Consider the following 22,040-nt stretch of genomic DNA (forward strand, 5'->3'; position numbering starts at 1 on the left):
ATTTTCGTGAGCTTCCTTTAAACCCTCTCCAATGTCAACACATCCTTTCTTAGATAAGGGGTCAAAAACTGCTCATAATACTCCCAGGTGAGGTCTCACCAGAGCCTTATAAAGCTTCAACATTACATCCTTGCTTTTATATTCCAGTCCTCTTGAAATGAATGCTGTCACTGCATTTGCTTCCTCACCACAGACTCGACCTGCAAATTAACCTTTAGGGACGAACAAGAGAAAGTCTGCAGATGCTGGGAATCCGAGCAACACACACAAAATGCTGGAGGAACTATAGTCGACATTTTGGGCCAAAACGTCAACTATACTTTTTTCCACAGATGCAGCCTGGCCTGCTGAGTTCCTCCAGCAATTTGTGTGTGTTGCTCTAACCTTTAGGGAATCCTGCAAAAGGACTCCCAAGTCCCCTTCCACCTTAGATTTTTGATTTTTCACTCCATTTATAAATAGTCTATGCTTTCATTTCTTCTACTGAAGTGCATGACCATACACTTCCAGACACTGTATTCCATCTAACACACATCAAAGTTGCTGGTGAACGCAGCAGGCCAGGCAGCATCTCTAGGAAGAGGTACAGTCGACGTTTCAGGCCGAGACCCTTCGTCAGGACTAACTGAAAGAAGAGCTAGTAAGAGATTTGAAAGTGGGAGTGGGAGGGGGAGATCCAAAATGATAGGAGAAGACAGGAGGGGGAGGGATGGAGCCAAGAGCTGGACAGGTGATTGGCAAAGGGGATATGAGAGGATCATGGGACAGGAGGCCCAGGGAGAAGGAAAAGGGGGGGGAGAACAGAGGATGGGCAGGGGGTATAGTCAGAGGAACAGAGGGAGAAAAAGGAGAGTGAGAGAAAGAATGTGTGTATAAAAATAAGTAACAGATGGGGTACGAGAGGGAGGTGGGGCATTAGTGGAAGTTAGAGAAGTCAATGTTCATGCCATCAGGTTGGAGGCTACCCAGACAGAATATAAGGTGTTGTTCCTCCAACCCAAGTGTGGCTTCATCTTTACAGTAGAGGAGGCTGTGGATAGACATGTCAGAATGGGAATGGGATGTGGAATTAAAATGTGTGGCCACTGGGAGATCCTGCTTTCTCTGGTGGACAGAGCGTAGGTGTTCAGCAAAGCGGTCTCCCAGCCTGCGTCGGGTCTCGCCAATATATAGAAGGCCACATCGGGAGCACTGGACGCAGTATATTACCCCAGCCGGCTCACAGGTGAAGTGTCGCCTCACCTGGAAGGACTGTCTGGGGCCCTGAATGGTGGTAAGGGAGGAAGTGTAAGGGCATGTGTAGCACTTGTTCCGCTTACACGGATAAGTGCCAGGAGGGAGATCAGTGGGGAGGGATGGGGTGGACGAATGGACAAGGGAGTTGCGTAGGGTGCGATCCCTGCGGAATGCAGAGGGGTGGGGGGAGGGAAAGATGTGCGTAGTGGTGGGATCCCGTTGGAGGTGGCGGAAGTTACGGAGAATAATATGTTGGACCCGGAGGCTGGTGGGGTGGTAGGTGAGGACCAGGGGAACCCTATTCCTAGTGGGATGATGGGAGGATGGAGTGAGAGCAGATGTACGTGAAATGGGGGAGATGTGTTTGAGAGCAGAGTTGATGGTGGAGGAAGGGAAGTCCCTTTCTTTAAAAAAGGAGGACATCTCCCTCGTCCTGGAATGAAAAGCCTCATCCTGAGAGCAGATGCAGCGGAGACGGAGGAATTGCGAGAAGAGGATGGCGTTTTTGCAAGAGACAGGGTGAGAAGAGGAATAGTCCAGATAGCTGTGAGAGTCAGTAGGCTTATAGTAGACATCAGTGGATAAGCTGTCTCCAGAGACAGAGACAGAAAGGTCTAGAAAGGGGAGGGAGGTGTCAGAAATGGACCAGGGAAACTTGAGGGCAGGGTGAAAGTTGGAGGCAAAGTTAATAAAGTCAATGAGCTCAGCATGCGTGCAGAAAGCAGCGCCAATGCAGTCGTCGATGTAGCGAAGGAAAAGTGGGGGACAGATACCAGAATAGGCACGGAACATAGATTGTTCCACAAACCCAACAAAAAGCCAGGCATAGCTGGGACCCATATGGGTGCCCATAGCTACACCTTCAGTTTGGAGGAAGTGGGAGGAGCCAAAGGAGAAATTATTAAGAGTAAGGACTAATTCCGCTAGACAGAGCAGAGTGGTGGTAGAGGGAAACTGATTAGGTCTGGAATCCAAAAAGAAGCGTAGAGCTTTGAGACCTTCCTGATGGGGGATGGAAGTATATAGGGACTGGACATCCATGGTGAAAATAAAGCGGTGGGGGCCAGGGAACTTAGAATCATCGAAAAGTTTAAGAGCGTGAGAAGTGTCACGAACATAGGTCGGAAGGGATTGAACAAGGGGGGTTAAAACCGTGTCAAGGTATGCAGAAGCGAGTTTGGTGGGGCAGGAGCAAGCTGAGACAATAGGTCTGCCAGGACAGGCAGGTTTGTGGATCTTGGGTAGGAGGTAGAAACGTCGACTGTACCTCTTCCTAGAGATGCTGCCTGACCTGCTGCATTGGCCAGCAACTTTAATGTGTGTTGCTTGAATTTCCAGCATCTGCAGAATTCCTCGTGTTTACTGTATTCCATCTGCCACTTCTTTGCCTGTTCTCCTAATCCAAGTCCTTCTGTGGCCTCTCAACTTCCTCAAAACTACCTGCCCGTCCACCTAACTTCATATCATAGAACATAGACACCTACAGACATTACAGGCCTCTTGGCCCACAATGTTGTGCTGAACATGTAACCTACTCTAGAAACTGCCTAGAATTTCCCTACTGCATAGCCCTCTATGTTCCTAAGCTCCATGTACCTATCTAAGAGTCTCTTAAAATACCCTATTGTATCCTCCCCTACCACCTTCAGTAGCAGCCCATTCCACACACCCACCACTCCCTGAGTGAAAAACTTACCCCTGACATCATCCCCCTTGTACCTACTTCCAAGCACCTTAAAACTATGCCCCCTCGTGTGGCAGTGTACAGACAGATGTCTGGGAGGTGACTGTCTGGGTGTGGTCAGGGTGGCAGCGTACAGACAGACGTCTGGGTGGTGACCGTCTGGGTGTGGTTGGGATGTCGGTGTATGGACAGATGTCTGGGAGGTGACTGTCTGGATCTGGTTGGGGTGTCGATGTACAGACAGATGTCTGGGTGGTGACTGTCTAGGTGTAGTCGGGGTGTCGGTGTACAGACAGATATCTGGGTGTGGCTGAGATGTCGGTGTACGGACAGATGTCTGGGAGGTGACCGTCTGGGTGTAGTCGGGGTGTCGGTGTACAGACAGATATCTGGGTGTAGTCGGGGTGTCGGTGTACGGACAGATGTCTGGGTGTGGTTGGGATGTCGGTGTACGGACAGACGTCTGGGAGGTGACCGTCTGGGTGTAGTCGGGGTGGTGGTGTATGGACAGACGTCTGGGAGGTGACTGTCTGGATCTGGTCGAGGTGTCGATGTACATACAGATGTCTGGGTGGTGACCGTCTGGGTGTAGTCGGGGTGGCGGTGTCTGGACAGGTGTCTGGGAGGTGACCGTCTCACCTGTGCCGTAAGCTGGAGTTGCTGTTTGAAGTGTTCTATTTGCTTCCGGTGCTCCTCAGCCATGTTATACACTTCCTCTATCTTGTCCAGGCCCAGCTCCATCCTGAGGACAGAACCACATCCAGTGTTAAAAAAGCAACTGGTTCTTTGGCCTATCTAATCTGCTGAGTGACCCCAAAAGCTGGAGACACCTGCTCCATAATGCACTGAGACCCCCCCCACCCCACCCAGACCCCGGCCCCTCCCAGCCCAGGATTTCACAGAAGGGGGGGGGAAGAGGAGAGCGGTAGTGATAGGGGATTCGATCGTTAGAGGTGCAGATAGGAGGTTCTGTGGTCGTGACAGAGAATCCAGGATGGTTTGTTGCCTCCCGGGTGCCAGGGTCAAGGATGTCTCTGATCGATTGCATGACATTCTGAAGTGCGAGGGTGATCAGCCAGATGTCATGGTGCACATCGGTACTAATGACATAGCAAGGAAGAGTGAAGAGGTCCTGAACAGTGAGTATAGAGAGCTTGGTAGGAAGTTGAAAAGCAGGACCTCGAGGGTGGTAATCTCAGGATTGCTACCTGTGCTAGGTGCCAGTGAGGGTAGGAATAGGATGCTCTGGAGGATGAACAAGTGGCTGAGGAACTGGTGTAGGGGGCAGGGTTTCAGATTTCAGGATCATTGGGACCTCTTCTGGGGCAGGTGGGACCTGTACAAGAGAGACGGGTTACACTTGAACTACAGGGGACCAATATCCTTTCAGGGAGGTTTGTTAGTGCTATTGGGGGGGCTTTAAACTAGATTTGCAGGGGGATGGGAACCAAAGTGCCAGAGCTGACAGTGTGGCTGGGGTGAAAATAAATGATGTTGAAAGTTTAAGCAAATCCACTAATAGAAAGGTTGTGAGTGGTGGTAAAAATCTTCTGAGGTGTATATATTTCAATGCTAGGAGTATTGCGGGGAAGGCGGATGAGTTGAGGGCGTGGATTGACACATGGAATTATGACACTCTGGGATGCAGACCATCTGGCCCTGGGGATTATGACTGGCAAATGACACTTCAAGGATTGACGGTGGATATGCAATGGCAGGCATTTAAAGGTTGCATGGATGAACTACAACAATTGTTCATCCCAGTTTGGCAAAAGAATAAATCAAGGAAGGTAGTGCACCCGTGGCTGACAAGAGAAATTAGGGATAGTATCAATTCCAAAGAAGTAGCATACAAATTAGCCAGAGAAAGTGGCTCACCTGAGGACTGGGAGAAATTCAGAGTTCAGCAGAGGAGGACAAAGGGCTTAATTAGGAAGGGGAAAAAAGATTATGAGAGAAAACTGGCAGAGAACATAAAAACGGACTGTAAAAGCTTTTATAGATATGTAAAAAGGAAAAGACTGATAAAGACAAATGTAGGTCCCCTGCAAACAGAAACAGGTGAATTGATTATGGGGAGCAAGGACATGGCAGACCAATTGAATAATTACTTTGGTTCTGTCTTCACTAAGGAGGACATAAATAATCTTCCAGAAATAGTAAGGGACAGAGGGTCCAGTGAGATGGAGGAACTGAGCGAAATACATGTTAGTAGGGAAGTGGTGTTAGGTAAATTGAAGGGATTGAAGGCAGATAAATCCCCAGGGCCAGATGGTCTGCATCCCAGAGTGCTTAAGGAAGTGGCCCAAGAAATAGTGGATGCATTAGTGATAATTTTTCAAAACTCGTTAGATTCTGGACTAGTTCCTGAGGATTGGAGGGTGGCTAATGTAACCCCACTTTTTAAAAAAGGAGGGAGAGAGAAACCGGGGAATTATAGGCCGGTTAGCCTAACGTCGGTGGTGGGGAAACTGCTGGAGTCAGTTATCAAGGATGTGATAACAGCACATTTGGAAAGCGGTGAAATGATCGGACAAAGTCAGCATGGATTTGTGAAAGGAAAATCATGTCTGACGAATCTCATAGAATTTTTTGAGGATGTAACTAGTAGAGTGGATAGGGGAGAACCAGTGGATGTGGTATATTTGGATTTTCAAAAGGCTTTTGACAAGGTCCCACATAGGAGATTAGTGTGCAAACTTAAAGCACACGGTATTGGGGGTAAGGTATTGGTGTGGGTGGAGAATTGGTTAGCAGACAGGAAGCAAAGAGTGGGAATAAACGGGACCTTTTCAGAATGGCAGGCGGTGACTAGTGGGGTACCGCAAGGCTCAGTGCTGGGACCCCAGTTGTTTACAATATATATTAATGACTTGGATGAGGGAATTAAATGCAGCATCTCCAAGTTTGCGGATGACACGAAGCTGGGTGGCAGTGTTAGCAGTGAGGAGGATGCTAAGAGGATGCAGGGTGACTTGGATAGGTTGGGTGAGTGGGCAAACTCATGGCAGATGCAATTTAATGTGGATAAATGTGAAGTTATCCACTTTGGTGGCAAAAATAGGAAAACAGATTATTATCTGAATGGTGGCCGATTAGGAAAAGGGGAGGTGCAACGAGACCTGGGTGTCATTATACACCAGTCATTGAAAGTGGGCATGCAGGTACAGCAGGCGGTGAAAAAGGCGAACGGTATGCTGGCATTTATAGCGAGAGGATTCGAGTACAGGAGCAGGGAGGTACTACTGCAGTTGTACAAGGCCTTGGTGAGACCACACCTGGAGTATTGTGTGCAGTTTTGGTCCCCTAATCTGAGGAAAGACATCTTTGCCATAGAGGGAGTACAAAGAAGGTTCACCAGATTGATTCCTGGGATGGCAGGTCTTTCATATGAAGAAAGACTGGATGAACTGGGCTTGTACTCGTTGGAATTTAGAAGATTGAGGGGGGATCTGATTGAAACGTATAAGATCCTAAAGGGATTGGACAGGCTAGATGCAGGAAGATTGTTCCCGATGTTGGGGAGGTCTAGAACGAGGGGTCACAGTTTGAGGATAGAGGGGAAGCCTTTTAGGACCGAGGTTAGGAAAAACTTCTTCACACAGAGAGTGGTGAATCTGTGGAATTCTCTGCCACAGCAAACTGTTGAGGCCAGTTCATTAGCTATGTTTAAAAGGAAGTTAGATATGGCCCTTGTGGCTACAGGGGTCAGGGGGTATGGAGGGAAGGCTGGGTTCTGAGTTGGATGATCAGCCATGATCATAATAAATGGCGGTGCAGGCTCGAAGGGCCGAATGGCCTACTCCTGCACCTATTTTCTATGTTTCTATGTTTCTATAATGACATTGTAGCAATTAGTGAAACTTGGCTACAGGAGGGGCAGGACTGGCAGCTTAATATTCCAGGGTTCCAATGTTTCAGATGTGATCGAGGCAGAGGAATGAAAGGTGGGGGAGTGGCATTGCTTGTTAGGGAAAATATTACAGCAGTGCTCAGGCAGGACAGATTAGAGGGCTTGTCTACTGAGTCCTTGTGGGTAGAGCCGAGAAACAGGAAAGGTATGGCCACATTAGTGGGATTGTATTACAGACCACCCAATAGTCAAAGAGAATTGGAAGTGCAAATCTGCAGAGAGATAGCAGGCAACTGCAGGAAACATAAAGTTGTGGTGGTAGGGGATTTTAATTTTCCATATATTGATTGGGTCTCCCATACTGTTAGGGGTCTAGATGGTTTAGAGTTTGTAAAATGTGTTCAGGAAAGTTTTCTAAATCAATATATAGAGGGACCAACAAGAGGGGATGCAATATTGGATCTCCTGTTAGGAAACGAGTTAGGACAAGTGACAGAAGTCTGTGTAGGGGAGCACTTTGGTCCCAGTGATCATAACACCATTAGTTTCAACTTGATCATGGACAAGGATAGATCTGGTCCTAGGGTTGAGGTTCTTAACTGGAAGAAGGCCAAATTTGAAGAAATGAGAAAGGATCTAAAAAGCGTGGATTGGGACAGGTTGTTCTCTGGCATGGATGTGATCGGTAGGTGGGAAGCCTTCAAAGCAGAAATTTTGAGAGTGCAGAATTTGTATGTTCCTGTCAGGATTAAAGGCAAAGTGAATAGGAATAAGGAACCTTGGTTCTCAAGGGATATTGCAACTCTGATAAAGAAGAAGAGGGAGTTGTATGACGTGTATAGGAAGCAGGGAGTAAATAAGGTGCTTGAGGAGTATAAGAAGTGCAAGAAAATACTTAAGAAAGAAATCAGGAGGGCTAAAAGAAGACATGAGGTTGCCTTGGCAGTCAAAGTGAAGGATAATCCAAAGAGCTTTTACAGGTATATTAAGAGCAAAAGGATTGTAAGGGATAAAATTGGTCCTCTTGAACATCAGAGTGGTCGGCTATGTGCGGAACCAAAGAAAATGGGGGAGATCTTAAATAGGTTTTTTGCGTCTGTGTTTACTAAGGAAACTGGCATGAAGTCTATGGAATTAAGGGAAACAAGTAGTGAGATCATGGAAACTGTACAGATCGAAAAGGAGGAGGTCCTTGCTGTGTTGAGGAAAATTAAAGTGGATAAATCCCCGGGACCTGACAGGGTGTTCCCTCTGACCTTGAAGGAGACTAGTGTTGAAATTGCAGGGGCCCTGGCTGAAATATTTAAAATGTTGCTGTCTACAGGTGAGGTGCCGGAGGATTGGAGAGTGGCTCATGTTGTTCTGTTGTTTAAAAAAGGATCGAAAAGTAATCCGGGAAATTATAGGCCAGTAAGTTTAACGTCGGTAGTAGGTAAGTTATTGGAGGGAGTACTAAGAGACAGAATCTACAAGCATTTGGATAGACAGGGGCTTATTAGGGAGAGTCAACATGGCTTTGTGCGTGGTAGGTCATGTTTGACCAATCTATTGGAGTTTTTCGAGGAGGTTACCAGGAAAGTGGATGAAGGGAAGGCAGTGGATATTGTCTACATGGACTTCAGTAAAGCCTTTGACAAGGTCCTGCATGGGAGGTTAGTTAGGAAAATTCAGTCGCTAGGTATACATGGAGAGGTGGTAAATTGGATTGGACATTGGCTCGATGGAAGAAGCCAGAGAGTGGTGGTAGAGAATTGCTTCTCTGAGTGGAGGCCTCTGACTAGTGGTATGCCACAGGGATCAGTGCTGGGTCCATTGTAATTTGTCATCTATATCAATGATCTGGATGATAATATGGTAAATTGGATCAGCAAGTTTGCTGATGATACAAGGATTGGAGGTGTAGTAGACAGTGAGGAAGGTTTTCAGAGCCTGCAGAGGGACTTGGACCAGCTGGAAAAATGGGCTAAAAAATGGCAGATGGAGTTTAATACTGACAAGTGTGAGGTATTGCACGTTGGAAGGACAAACCAACGTAGAACATACAGGGTTAATGGTAAGGCACTGAGGAGTGCAGTGGAACAGAGGGATCTGGGAATACAGATACAAAATTCCCTAAAAGTGGCGACACAAGTAGATAAGGTCGTAAATAGAGCTTTTGGTACATTGGCCTTTATTAATCAAAGTATTGAGTATAAGAGCTGGAATGTTATGATGAGGTTGTATAAGGCATTGGTGAGGCCGAATCTGGAGTATTGTGTTCAGTTTTGGTCACCAAATTACAGGAAGGATATAAATAAGGTTGAAAGAGTGCAGAGAAGGTTTACAAGGATGTTGCCGGGACTTGAGAAACTCAGTCACAGAGAAAGGTTGAATAGGTTGGGACTTTATTCCCTGGAGCGTAGAAGAATGAGGGGAGATTTGATAGAGGTATATAAAATTATGATGGGTATAGATAGAGTGGATGCAAGCAGGCTTTTTCCACTGAGGCAAGGGGAGAAAAAAACCAGAGGACATGGGTTTAGGGTGAGGGGGGAAAAGTTTAAAGGGAACATTAGGGGGGGCTTCTTCACACAGAGAGTGGTGGGAGTATGGAATGAGCTGCCAGACGAGGTGGTAAATGCGGGTTCTTTTTTAACATTTAAGAATAAATTGGACAGATACATGGATGGGAGGTGTATGGAGGGATATGGTCCGTGTGCAGGTCAGTGGGACTAGGCAGAAAATGGTTCGGCACAGTCAAGAAGGGCCAAAAGGCCTGTTTCTGTGCTGTAGTTTCTATGGTTTCTATGGTAACTCACCTCTCGATCTGTGAGCCCTCTGATTGTTCCAGGTGGTGGAATATCATCAAGAACAGGTTGATGAAGTCTAGATAATGTCGTGGTGTAATGAGTGGCAGCGAGGGAGCCAAATGATTGGCGTAGCTCAGTGCCAACTGGTGAATTAGTGCCATGATCTTGGTGATGATTGGGAGCAGCGTCCCTATCTGAACCAACAGAGGTCCTGGTGAGAGAAGACGTGCCACTGTTTTAGAATATAAATTAAGAATGAGGGGAAGGTTTTGACAGAGGTATACAGAATTATGAAGGGTAATTTCTGACTGGTTGCGTCAGCATCTGGAATGGAGGGGTGACTGGACAGGATCGGAAAACGCTGCAGAAAGTGACACAAACAGCCAGCTCCAGCATGGGCACCAGCCTCCTCAGCATCGAGGGCACCTTCAAAAGGTGGTGCCTCAAAAAGGCAGCATCCCTCATTCAGGACCCCCCACCACCCAGGACATGCCCTCTTCTCATTGCTACCGTCAAGGTGGAGGTACAGGAGCCTGAAGACACACCCTCAATGTTTCAGGAATAGCATTTCCCCTCTCCCATCAGATTTCTGAACGAACACTACCTCACTATTTTCCCTTCTTGTTCAGCACTATTTATTTGTGTCTTTATTCTTATTGGAATTCACGGTATATTTCATGTACTATATCATACTGCTGCCACAAAACGACACATTTCACAATATTCATCATGACATATGCTTCACAACATAACTCACAACTCAGAACTTTTGGTATCCTCTTTAATATTATTGACTAGCTTACCTTTATATTCCATCTTTACCTTCTTTATGGCTTTTTTAGTTGCCTTCTTTTGGTTTTTAAACGCTTCCCAAACTTCTAACTTCCCACTAATATTTGCTCTATAATATGCCCTCTCTTTAGTTTTTATGTTGGCTTTGACATCTCGTCAGCCATGGTTGGGCCATTCTGCCTTTAGAATACTTCTATTTTAGGATGCATCTATCCTATACATTTCAAACTGCTCCCAGAAACTCCAGCCATGGGTGCTCTGCTGTAATCCCTGCTAATGTTCCCTTCCAATCATTTTTGGCCAGGTCTTCTCTCATACCTCTAATTCCCTTTACTCTACTATAATACTGAAACTTCTGACTTTAGTTTTTCCTTCTCAAATTGCAGTGTGTATTTGATATTATGATCACCGTCTCCAAGGGGTTACTTTACCTTAAGCTCTCTAGTCAATTCTGGTTCATTACACAACACCCAATCCGGAATAGCTGATCCAGAATTGTGGGCTCAACCACAAGCTGATCTAAAAGCCATCTCGTAGGCATTCTAGAAATTCTGCTCTTGGAATCCAGCAGCAACCTGATTTTCCTAATCTATCTGCATGTTGAAATTCCCTATGACCATTGTAACATTGCCCTTTTGGCATGCATTTTCTCTCTCTAGTTGTCGTTTGTAAACCACATCTTTGCTGCTGTTTGGAGATCTGTATACTGTATAACTCCCATCAGGATACTTTTTACCTTTGCAGTTTCTTAGCTCGACCCACAGTGATTCTACACCTTCCTATCTATGTCATCTCTTTCTAATGATTTGATTTCATTTTTTGCCAATGGTGCCATGCTCTGCCTACTGTCTGTCCTTCTGATTCAATGTGTTTCCCTGGACATTGAGCTCCCAGCTATTAACTTCTTTCAGCCATGATTCAGTGATGCCCACAATGTCATACATTCCAATCTGTAACTGTGCTACAAGTTCATCTAACAACAGGAATTCTGCAGATGCTGGAAATTCAAGCAACACACATCAAAGTTGCTGGTGAACGCAGCAGGCCAGGCAGCATCTCTAGGAAGGTGTGCAATCTAAACTTCTTCAGAGGGTCCTGACGAAGGGTCTCGGCCTGAAACGTCGACTGCACCTCTTCCTACAGATGCTGCCTGGCCTGCTGCGTTCACCAGCAACTTTGATGTGTGTTGCTACAAGTTCATCTACCTTGTTCTGTATACAGCGTGCATTCACATATAACACCTTCAGTCCTGCACTCATCATGCTTTTTGACTTTGTCCCCTTTCACATTGCATCTCATCCTGTTGACTGCGTTTGTCCTATCATCAGCCTGTCCTTGCTAGCAATCTCAATACACACTGCCTCTGTAAACCAACTGCCCTATCCTCAACTCTATCATTCCAGTTCCTATCCCCTGCCAAATCAGTTTAAACCCTCCTGGACAGCTCTAGCAAACCTTCCCACAAGGATATTGGTTTCCCTTGGGTTCAGATGTACTTTTCCCAGAAGAGATCCCAATGATCCAAAAATCTGAACCCCTACCCCCTGCACCAGTTTGTCAGCCACACATTCATCTGCCAAATCTTTGTATCCTTGCCCTCACTGGTACATGGCATGAGCAGCAATCCAGAGATTACTACTCTGGAGGTCCTGCTTTTCAGCTTTCTACCTCAGTCCTTAAAATCTCTCTTCAGGACCTCCTCACCTTTCCTACCTATGTCATTGGTGCCAATATGTACCAAGACTTCTGGCTGCTCCCCCTGGCCCTTTAGAACGTGGGTTGTGCTAATGGGCTGAAGTGTATCTTTCTGTGCTGTATAACTCGAGTCTTCAACTCAGTGATGGAGAAGAAACAGTGTTGGTTTCATGTTCGGTCAATGTGGTGGCTGGAGGACAACCTCAAGGGGGTGGTGCCCCTCCTGCCCTTGCTACAGAGGGGGTTTGGAAAGTTCTGTCCACTCCTAATGCCACCAAGCACAGTGGGAGAAGTTGAAGAGAAACAAACTGTGTGCCATGATGAGGCCACTCTTAGGTTGGAAGACAACACTTCATATTCCATTTAGGGAGCCTCCAACCTGATTTATAGATATCAATTTCTCCAACTTACAGTAATCCTCTCCACCCCTCTTCTTCATTTTCCTACTCTGGCCTCTTATCTCTTCTCCTCACCTCTCTCTGGTTCCCCTCCTTCTTCCCTTTCTGCCATGGTCCACTCTCCTCTCCTCTCAGATTCCTTCTTCTCCAGCCCTTTACCTTTACCACCAACCACATCCGAACATCTTACTAAATGTCTCCCCGCCCCCCACCAATCTGGCTTCACCCATCACCCTCTCGCTTGTCCCCTTCCCCCCAGCCAGTATTCTTATTCTGGCTTCTACCCCCTTCCTTTGCAATCCTGATGAAGGATCACGTGCCAAAACATCGACTGTTTATTCCCCTCCACTGAGGAGCTGAGTTCCTCTGGCATTTTGTGTGTGTTGCTTGGTGTTTCAAGGTATCATCAAGCCATCCCGTGGCCTGAGAAAATCTTTCCAAAATGGCCTGACTCCGTGTGTGAGGTACCTTGCCCTCCTGCTGTTGCCCACTGAAGGGAGATCATTCTGTTCTGGTGCCCGATACATCAGGACCCACCCAGCCATCTCCTCGGCCTGGCCACCCAGCCACCCTGAATGTGGGACTGACCGATGCTCCTGGTCAACGTTGAGAGGTTTCCAAACCCCATGTGGGAGGTGGCGATGTCGGTCAGTGCCTGCTCGCTCCACGGCTGCCACACGTCGATGTAGCCGCAGGATCCCAGGAGGTGGGACAGGCGGACCGGACCCCTCCCCGCCCTTGACGCCAGTCTGTGAGCACCAACTGGCTGTAACAGCACGATGTGTAGGCACTGGCGTACGGCTTGGAAGTACCTGGAGAACACAGAGTGTTAATATTTAATATTTTTATTGAAATACAGTGGGGAATAGGACCTTCCGGCCTTTTGAGCCACTCCACCCCATACTCCTTGGGACAACTTATAATGTCCTACCAACCAGTACATCTTTGGACTGTAGGGGGAAACCAGAGCACCAGGAGGAAACCCGCATGGTCACAGGAGAACGTGGTGTAAGGTGGTGAGGGGAGACAGGAGGGAGTGAGGAGGGGCAGTGGAAGGGGAGGGTACAGTAGGTCATCACTGAGTCGGGGCTGAAAGAAGGTCACAATTGGGAGCTTAACATCAAAGGATATCCTTTAAATTGAAAGGACAGGCAGAAAGACATAAGTGGTGGTATGGCTCTGTTGGTAAGAGATGGAATTACATCTTTAGAAAGAGATGACATAGGGGCAGACAATGTTGAATCGTGTGGGTGACTTTAGAAACTGCAAGGGTGAAAAAAACATTATGGGAATCATATATAGACCTCCAAATAGTAGCCAGGGTGTGGGGTTGAGATTGTAAAGGGAGCTGGAAAAGGCTTGTGTAACACCCTGGGAAAGGTTTCACTGGTACCGTAATGGTCTTTCTGTTCAAGCAGTGTTTGGGTGGTGGTTTGAGATAACGGGTGTTTTGGAATGTGAGCCGTCCAATGACAGGATGTGTTTTCGTGTTGCGTGCCTGACACCGGGGTGAGCTGGGTCTTTCGTTTGGTGGGAGATAAAGGGAGAAGATGCTGGAGAGAAGAGATTGTAGGACTTGACCTGGAGCAGGGATTCGATGAAGCCCGGGGAGATCGAAGGAGGATTGGAGACGGGAAACCGTGAGCTCCAACTCGTGCACCTTAGACTGTTTCATTAAAATGGGCCCTTTTGTTTTTTTTTGCTTTTTTCTTTACTAACCCTTTCGTAAAATTATGAATTATAGAGCTAAATTGTTTAATTGTATGCAGTGCCTGTCTGTGACTTTGTGGTACTGATTTGTAACAGGGTAACACATCACGCAGAGGTTTCGGGTCTCACGTTTGGCAGGGCCGGAGATTGTCTGCCCTAGACTAACGCAGCTGGCAGAACCAGGCTGCTTCACATCTAATAATGACACAATTGTGATGGGGGGCTCAATATGCAGGTTGGTGTCAGAACTCAAGGGAGGGAATTTGTTGAATGCCTACGAGATGGCTTTTCATAGCAGCTTGTGTTTGAGCCGACTCAGGGAAAGGCCGTTTTAGATTGGGTGTTGTGTAATAACCCCGATTTTATTAGGGAGCTTAATGTAAAGGAACCCTTAGGAGACTGTGATCATAATATGATTGGAATCATACTGCAATTTGAGAGGGAGAAGCATAACTCACAATATCAGCATTGCAATGGAATAAAGGGAATTACAGAGGCATGAGAGAGGAGCTTGCCCAGGTGGATTGGAGGAGGATACTGGCAGGGATGATGGCAGAGCAGAGATGGCTGAAGTTTCTTGGGATGGTTCACAAGGCGCAGGATAGATAAGTCCCACAGAAGAAGTTGTTCTCAAATGGCAGGGATAGGTAACAGTGCTGACAAGGGAAGTTAAGGACTGCATAAAAGCCAAGGAAAGAGCACATAGGGGAACAAAAGTGAGTGGGAAGTTGGATGATTGGGAATTTTTAAAATCCAACAAAAAGCAACTAAAAAGCTATAAGAAGGGAAAAGATGAAATATGAGGGCAAGCTAGTCAATAATATAGAGCAGGATACTAAAAGTTTTTTCAGTTATATATAAAGTAAAAGGGAGGTGAGAGTTGATATTGGACCACTAGAAAATGATGCTGGTGAGGTAGTGATGGGGGACAAAGAAATGGCAGATGAGTTTAATGCGTAGTTTGTATCTGTATTCACTGTGGAAGACACTAGCAGTGTGCCAGAGGTCCGTGAGTGTCAGGGAGCAGGAGTGAGTGCCATTGTTATTACAAAGGAGAAAGTGACAGGGAAATTCAAAGGTCTTAAGGTGGATAAATCACCTAAACCAGATGGACTACATCCCAGAGTCCTGAGAATGGTTGCTGAAGGCATTGGTCGTGATCTTTCAGAAATCACTTGATTCTGGCACAGTCCTAGAGGACTGGAAGAATGCAAATGTCACTCCATTCTTTAAAAAGGGAGGAAGGAAAAAATAATTATTGGACAGTTAGCCTAACCTCAGTGGTTGGGAAGAGGAGAAGATGGCAGCGTGATGCAGCTCGCAGCAGCTACTCCGGTGGTGGTGTCTGTTATCTGTCAAGTAGGGTGTCGTGCACAACCCTGATTTGATGGAGACAGACGTGAGAGCACAGAGGAACATCTGGTGAAACTTCTGAAATGCCTGCTTCGCTGCTGCTGCTACTGTGTGGTCCAGAACCTCCGGAGGGGAAGGCCCCGAGTCCTCGGCTTTGCTTGTTGCTCTGTGGCCAGGGCGGGTTGAAGCGCTCGGCAGAGGATGGTGCTCAGAGAGGCTGCGTCAGAGGGCTGGTCGGAGGCTCGAGGTTTTCGGACGGACTCAGAGTCCGCTGCGGTCAGGTGCTTCCAATGATGCTGCATCAGCAAGTTGGCGGCACTTGGAGGTTCATGGCAGGGAGAGTTTCTCCCTTTTGCCACCTGCATGGGACGATGAGTCTATCGGGACTTGAGACTTTTTTTTTACCGTGCCCATGGTCTGCTCTTAATCAAATTATGGTATTGTTTTGCACTGTTGTAACTATATGTTATAATTATGTGGTTTTGTCAGTTTTAGTCTTGGTTTGTCCTGTGTTTCTGTGATATCATTCTGGAGGAACATTGTATCATTTTTTAATGCATGCATTTCTAAATGACAATAAACAAGGACTGAGTGTCCTCATAATCTAACTTAATCCAATCTAATCTGCAGATTTTCTCTTGTCTGTGGTTGGAAAAGTGTTGGACTCTGCTATTAAGTTGAAGTTTCGAGGTACTTGGAGACTAATGATAAAATAAGTCAAAGTCAGCATGGTTTCTGCTAAGGGAAATCTTGCCTGACAAATCTGTTAGAATTCTTCGAGGAAGTAACCAGCAGGGTGGACAAAGGAGAGGCAGTGGATGTGGCTTACTTAGATTTTCAGAAGGCATTTGATAAGGTGCCACACGAGGCTGCTTAGCAAGATAAAATCCTGTGGTGTTCAGGAAAGATATTGTCATGGATAGAGGAATGGCTGACAGGCAGGAGGCAGTGAGTGGGAATAAAAGGGGCCTTTTCTGGTTGGCTGCCAGTGACTAGTGGTGTTCCTCAGGGGTCAGTATTGGGACCGCTACTTTTCACATTGTTTGTCAGTGATTTAGATAATGGAATTGATGGCTTTGAGGCAAAGTTTGCGGATGATACAAAGATAGGTGGTGGGGTAGGTAGTGCTGAGGAAGCAATGTGACTGCAGCAGACTTGGACAAATTGGGAGAATGGGCAAAAAAGTGGCAGATGGAATACAGTGTTGGTAAATGTATGATAATGCATTTTGGTAAAATGAACTATATTGTGGACTATTATCTAAATGGGGAGAAGGTTTAAACATCAGAGGTGCAGAGGGACTTGGGAGTCCTTGTGCAAGACTCCCAGAAGGTTAATTTACAGGTTGAGTCTGTGGTAAAGAAGGCAAATGGAATGTTGGCATTTATTTCAAGGGGAAGAGAATATAAAAGCAAGGAGATAACGCTGAGGCTTTATAAGACAGTGGTCAGGCCACACTTGGAGTATTGTCAACAGTTTTGAGCCCCTTATCTCAAAAAGGATGTGCTGTCATTGGAGAGAGTCCAGAGGAGGTTCAGAAGGATGATTCTGGGATGAAGGGGTTAACATATGAGGAACATTTGGCAGGTTTGGGCCTGTACTCACTGGAATTTAGAAGAATATGAGGGGGATCTCATTGAAAACTACTGAATGTTGAAAGGAATAGATAAGGTGGATGTGGAGAGGATGTTTCCTATTGTGGGGGTATCCGGAACTAGAGGGCACAGCTTCAAAATTGAGGGGCAAACTTTTAAAAACGATTAAGGAGGAATTTTTTTAGCCAGAGTAGTGAATCTGTGGAATGCTCTGCCACAGACTGCGGTGGAGGCCAAGTCCATGCATATACTTAAGGCGGAATTTGATAGTTTCCTGATCGGTCACGGCATCAAAGGATGTAGCGAGAAGGCAGGTGTCTGGGGTTGAGTGGGATCTGGGATCAGCCATGTGCAGACTTGATGGGCTGAATGGCCTAATTCTGCTCCCATGTCTTATGGTCCAAATAGAAGCTCTGTGCTGTATTGCTAAATGAATAATGAATAAATTAACTGCAGTGACGGGGTTGGAAGGAAGGGGTGAGAGGGTGGGGAGGGGATTCCTGTGCAATGACAGGACAGGATTGCGAGGGAGCAGGTCAGACTGCCTGACACCATTAGCGGATGCTGGAATGATCTGTCCCAGCCAGGCATGGTTGGGAATGTTCTCAGGGAAAATGAACTCTGCAGGTCAGGCAGTGTCCGTGGAAGGGTATAATCAATTGTGTTTCAGGCGGAGACATTCAGCCCATAAGATCATAAGACATAGCAGCAGAATCAGGCCATTCGGCCCATCGAGTCTGCTTCGCCATTCAATCATGGTTGATCCTTCTCTCCCCTCCTCAGCCCCACCAGAAGGAGGTAGAGGCCAGGATGAGAAGGTGGGGTACAGGAAGGAGAGGAAGTTAGAAGGTGATAGGTGAAGTCAGGTGGGTGGGGGAGAGGAGGTGAACTGAGGAGCTGGGTAGTGATGTGGAAAAGGCAAAGGGCTGGGGAAGGTGGAATGTGATAGGGGAGGAGAGTGGATCCTGGAGAAAGGGAAGGAGGGGGTCTCCAGTGTAGGTGAGGAGAAGAGGCGAGAGGCTAGAGTGGGGAATTGAAGAGGGAAGGGGTGCAAATGGGGAGTGGTGATGAGGGACAGGAGAGGGTAGAGATTTGCTCAGACACTCACTTCTCCAGCACCTGCTCTTGCTTTTTGCTCCATGGTAGCTTCCTGCTGCTGGTGAACTGCTCAGCCACTCGGGTGAGCTCAGAGGGGGAGTACAGTCCAGGGAACCAGCCCTCTGCTGCCACGTCCAGCACGTTCTGCAGGGTGTCTTGCCCCACAGAGTCATGAACTACGATGACCGTACATCTCCCCTGGAGCCCAGCGTGCCTGCTCGCTCGCTGGCACACGCCAGCCACTTCCGAACTGGACATCTGACCATCCAGCTCAAAGACCGTGGCCATGTGGAGGTACGCAGCCAGCCTGAGCAAAGTTTTCCGACCAGTGCAGTGAGTGGGGGCCATCAGGGCACAGTGTGATCCGGGCAAGCTCAGGGCCCTGGAGATGTGGGCCAAGTGGCATACCGCCTCCTTGTAGAAGATGATCTGCTGGTTGGCTCTGAACTTCTGGTTCTGCCTCTGAACCATCTGTCGCAGCTGTTGGGCCAAATGCTCGTGGGTCACCTCCCGGTAAGGGTTCCACTGCGGGGAGTTCATTTGCTGTCGGTTTTCTGGTCGAATTGCTGCCTTGCTGAAGATCAGGTCTCTCAGAGATTCTCTGGTGTGGAGCAGGTGAAGAGGCAGCAGGGGTTTTATGGACGTGGACTGCCTGTGGTTTCCGCGCTGAGCCCTGGCCTCACTGTGGCTGGGTGACGGGCTGAGATTTGTGCTTTGGGTCGCTGAGATGACTTGTGGAACACTTGACTTGCTGCAGGGTGTCTGATCACCGAAACCCAATGACGAGAAGGTCTCATTCACGGGCACTTCATGGGTTAACACCGTTTCTGTGCTTAAGGCTGCCAAATTCAGACCCATTCTGTGTTGACTATCCATCAAGTGGCTGTTGGGCTCTTGACGGTTGATGTGTTCCCCTGGGGACGTCTCTCCCTCTTCAGCTGCATCCTGTATCTGCAGGGCGGCTGGACAGTTGGCCTGGTGTTGATCCAGTGGATCTGGTGGGTTGGCCCAAGTCTGGGGTTCCACCGCCATTCGCAGTAGTGACTGGTCGAAGAGGAACTCGATGCTGTGGGTGAAGAAGTGGGTGTGAGCCACTCTGTGCAGGGCAATGGACAGAGCATCTCTGTCCTCCTCGCTCACAAGGCAGTCCGAGAAGGTCCTCATCGACTCGTGCAGCCACAGGCTGACCACGGTTTTGGTGACAGCTAGTGGGGCGTGCGATGCCTCGGACTCAGAATTGCTCAGCTTACCCTCTGTCCGGGGGCTGATGCTCGACGGGTCCATCAACCAGAGACCCTGGAGAACCTTGCTGATGTCGGCCAAGGAGAACAGGTAGTGCGGGTGGCTGGGAGATGGTAGGAACGTTCTCCTCACTTTCTGATACAGGTCAATTGTGGCATAAAGGAGACGTTTGGCGAAGAGGTCATGCCCGGAGATGGTGCTGGTGGGGAAGCTCTTCAACCAGGACAGCACACCAGGCCTGTAGATGGTACTCAGCATTCCCCAGGTGGGTGCAGGGAGGGCCAACACGACCATCAGGCGGGTGAGGCGAGCCCAGACGGAGCCCCATGGCCCGTGGCGCGGAGAGCACGTTGCAATGTAGCTGACCCGTGTAGAGTGGAGGGACCGGAACCGGAGCCAGTCTCCACAGTAGGTGCCATGACAGGTCAGAGAATGGCGAAGAGCCTCAGACACCGGTTGGCATCTGGATCCCTGCTCTGGACAAAAAACAACGAGAAGGATTGGGTCTGTGTGGGCACCAACCCTGGCTAACAACTGGACAAAGTGGACAGGAATGGATATGGTGGGGGCAGTAGGAGGGAGCCAAGGTTGTGGGGTTTGTAGAGGTCTTGGGCCATGGACCCCAAGGGAATTCCAGTGGTGAATGTGGAGGGCTAGACTGGTGCGGAAAGGGTTTAATCCCTGGGGTGCCTAACTCCAATCGAGGGACACAGGAACAGAATTAGGCCATTCAGCCCATCAAGCCTGTCCTGCCATTCATTGATGGCTGATTTATTATCCCTCCCAACTCTATTCTCCTGCCTGCTCCTCGTAACCTTTGAAGCCCTGATTAATAAGAACCTATCATTCTTCTGCTTTAAATATACCCAAGATTACCCCTCCCTGCCTGCCCGTGGCAATGAATTCTATAGATTCACCATCCTCTGGCTAAAGAAATTCCTCTTCATCTCTGTAGTAAAGGGAACCCCATCTAATCAGAGGCTGTGCCTCTGGTCCTAGACTCCCCCACTCCTCTCCACATCCATTCTATTCAGGCTTCTCAATATTCAGTATGCTAGAAATCTCCTCTCATCCTCCTAAACTCTAGTGATCCATCCTCCACCAGCATTTGGGGAAGAGAATTCCAGAGTTTCAGCTCTGAGTTTGAAATCCCGGTCGTTAATTTCCCACTAGTGAAAACATCTTGTCTCCACCCTGCCAAAGTCATGAAAAGGGCCACTCCTCATTCTTCCCAAACTCCAAGCCATTACTGACCCAAGCTGCCCAGCCTCTCCTGATGGTACATCCCTCTCATCCCAGGAATTACCCTGGTAAAGCCATGAGGGACTGCAGATGCCAGTGGGGACAGGGGGCAATAGTAGCGGAGTGGGGTAGGTGGGGTTGGGACTGTGGGACTGTGGGTCTGTGGGTACGGTGGGAGTGGGTAGATGGGGGTGGTGGTGGGATAGAGGCGGTAGGGGAGTGGGCTAGGTGGGTTGAGTCTGTGGGTACGGTGGGGGTGGTGGGGAACAGTGTGGGTGGGTATACGGGGTGGGAGTAAGATTGGGTTGGAAATGGAGGAGAACACCCCTGAACTTTGAACAGATTCACGTGTGACTCACTCTGGGACATCATGTGGATATCAGGGTGGGGAGCATGTGTGTGGGTTAGGTGGGGTGGTGAATCGTAGGGGTGAGGGGTATGTGGAAGGGAGGGTGGGAGACAGTCCTGAACTTTGAACATGTCTCTGTGTGACTCACTCTGGGGTGCCAGGTGAACATCATCCAGGAAGAAGAGGAAACCTTTGGCGTTGAGAGGCAGTGATGAGGACTGCCCGTTGCGGAGAAAGACTCGATCTGCCACGTATTGCCAGACGTCCCTGGGCTGGGTGCTGGTGCGGATTGGCATCCTGTACACCTGAGGTAAGGAACCCAACCCGTTCAATGCCTGCACGAAGCTGGTCTTCCCAGAGAGTGGCTCCCCGACCAGGAAGATGGAATGTCCCAGCGAAGTCAGCAGCTCCAGTAACTTCAGGTAGGTCTCCAGCTGTAACACAGACAGTGACATCCTCCCGGGGTTGCAGCAACCCACCCCTTCTGGTCCAGAATCCATTCAGACACCCTTCCTGGTCTACAGCCCACTGAGAGAACCTATGCAGGGACCCCAGGATCCAGGATCCAGCCCTCCTGGCCCAGCTCACGGAGACAACCCACCCTTCATGGTGCAGTGCCCACTGAGAGGGCAATCAGCAATCCAAGGCCATCTGCCCAATCTCATGGCCAATCGAGTCCTGGCGTCCCACTAAGAGATCTGATCCCACCGAGAGATCTTGAGTCTTCGTCCGTCTGGGTCCCTACCGAGGGATCCAGGTGTTTCCCCCCACCATCCCCAGTCCCTGGATGCTATTTGACTAAACCACTGGTCCGAGTGAGAGATCCTGAGACTCCACCCAGATCCCTACTGAGTGATTCAGGAATCATCCTTCCAATTCCAGGGTCAAACAAGAGGTCCAAGGTCCCACCAAGAGATCCAGGTCCCTCCTGTCCCAATCCTGGATTATATCCCACCATTCCCCTCCCCCCAGTCCCACCATTCCCTGGCCCACCCCTGGCCCCA

At 48.3% G+C, this 22,040-nt stretch overlaps 1 protein-coding gene across 1 annotated transcript in view; it reads right to left on the reverse strand.

Annotated features, from left to right (window-relative positions):
* Positions 1 to 22,040, reverse strand: part of LOC134349967 (dynein heavy chain domain-containing protein 1) — a 221,153-nt gene that overhangs the window by 48,010 nt on the left and 151,103 nt on the right. Inside the window, exons 23-27 of the mRNA XM_063054919.1 lie at positions 21,185 to 21,470; positions 18,214 to 19,921; positions 13,036 to 13,259; positions 9,572 to 9,773; positions 3,560 to 3,662 (exon numbers count right to left, since the gene is read on the reverse strand). Of these exons, the coding sequence (XP_062910989.1) occupies positions 3,560 to 3,662; positions 9,572 to 9,773; positions 13,036 to 13,259; positions 18,214 to 19,921; positions 21,185 to 21,470 (2,523 nt within the window). The remainder of the gene's footprint in view (positions 1 to 3,559; positions 3,663 to 9,571; positions 9,774 to 13,035; positions 13,260 to 18,213; positions 19,922 to 21,184; positions 21,471 to 22,040) is intronic.

The sequence above is a fragment of the Mobula hypostoma genome, chromosome 7, assembly GCF_963921235.1.
Source record: "Mobula hypostoma chromosome 7, sMobHyp1.1, whole genome shotgun sequence".
NCBI classification, from domain to species: domain Eukaryota; kingdom Metazoa; phylum Chordata; class Chondrichthyes; order Myliobatiformes; family Myliobatidae; genus Mobula; species Mobula hypostoma.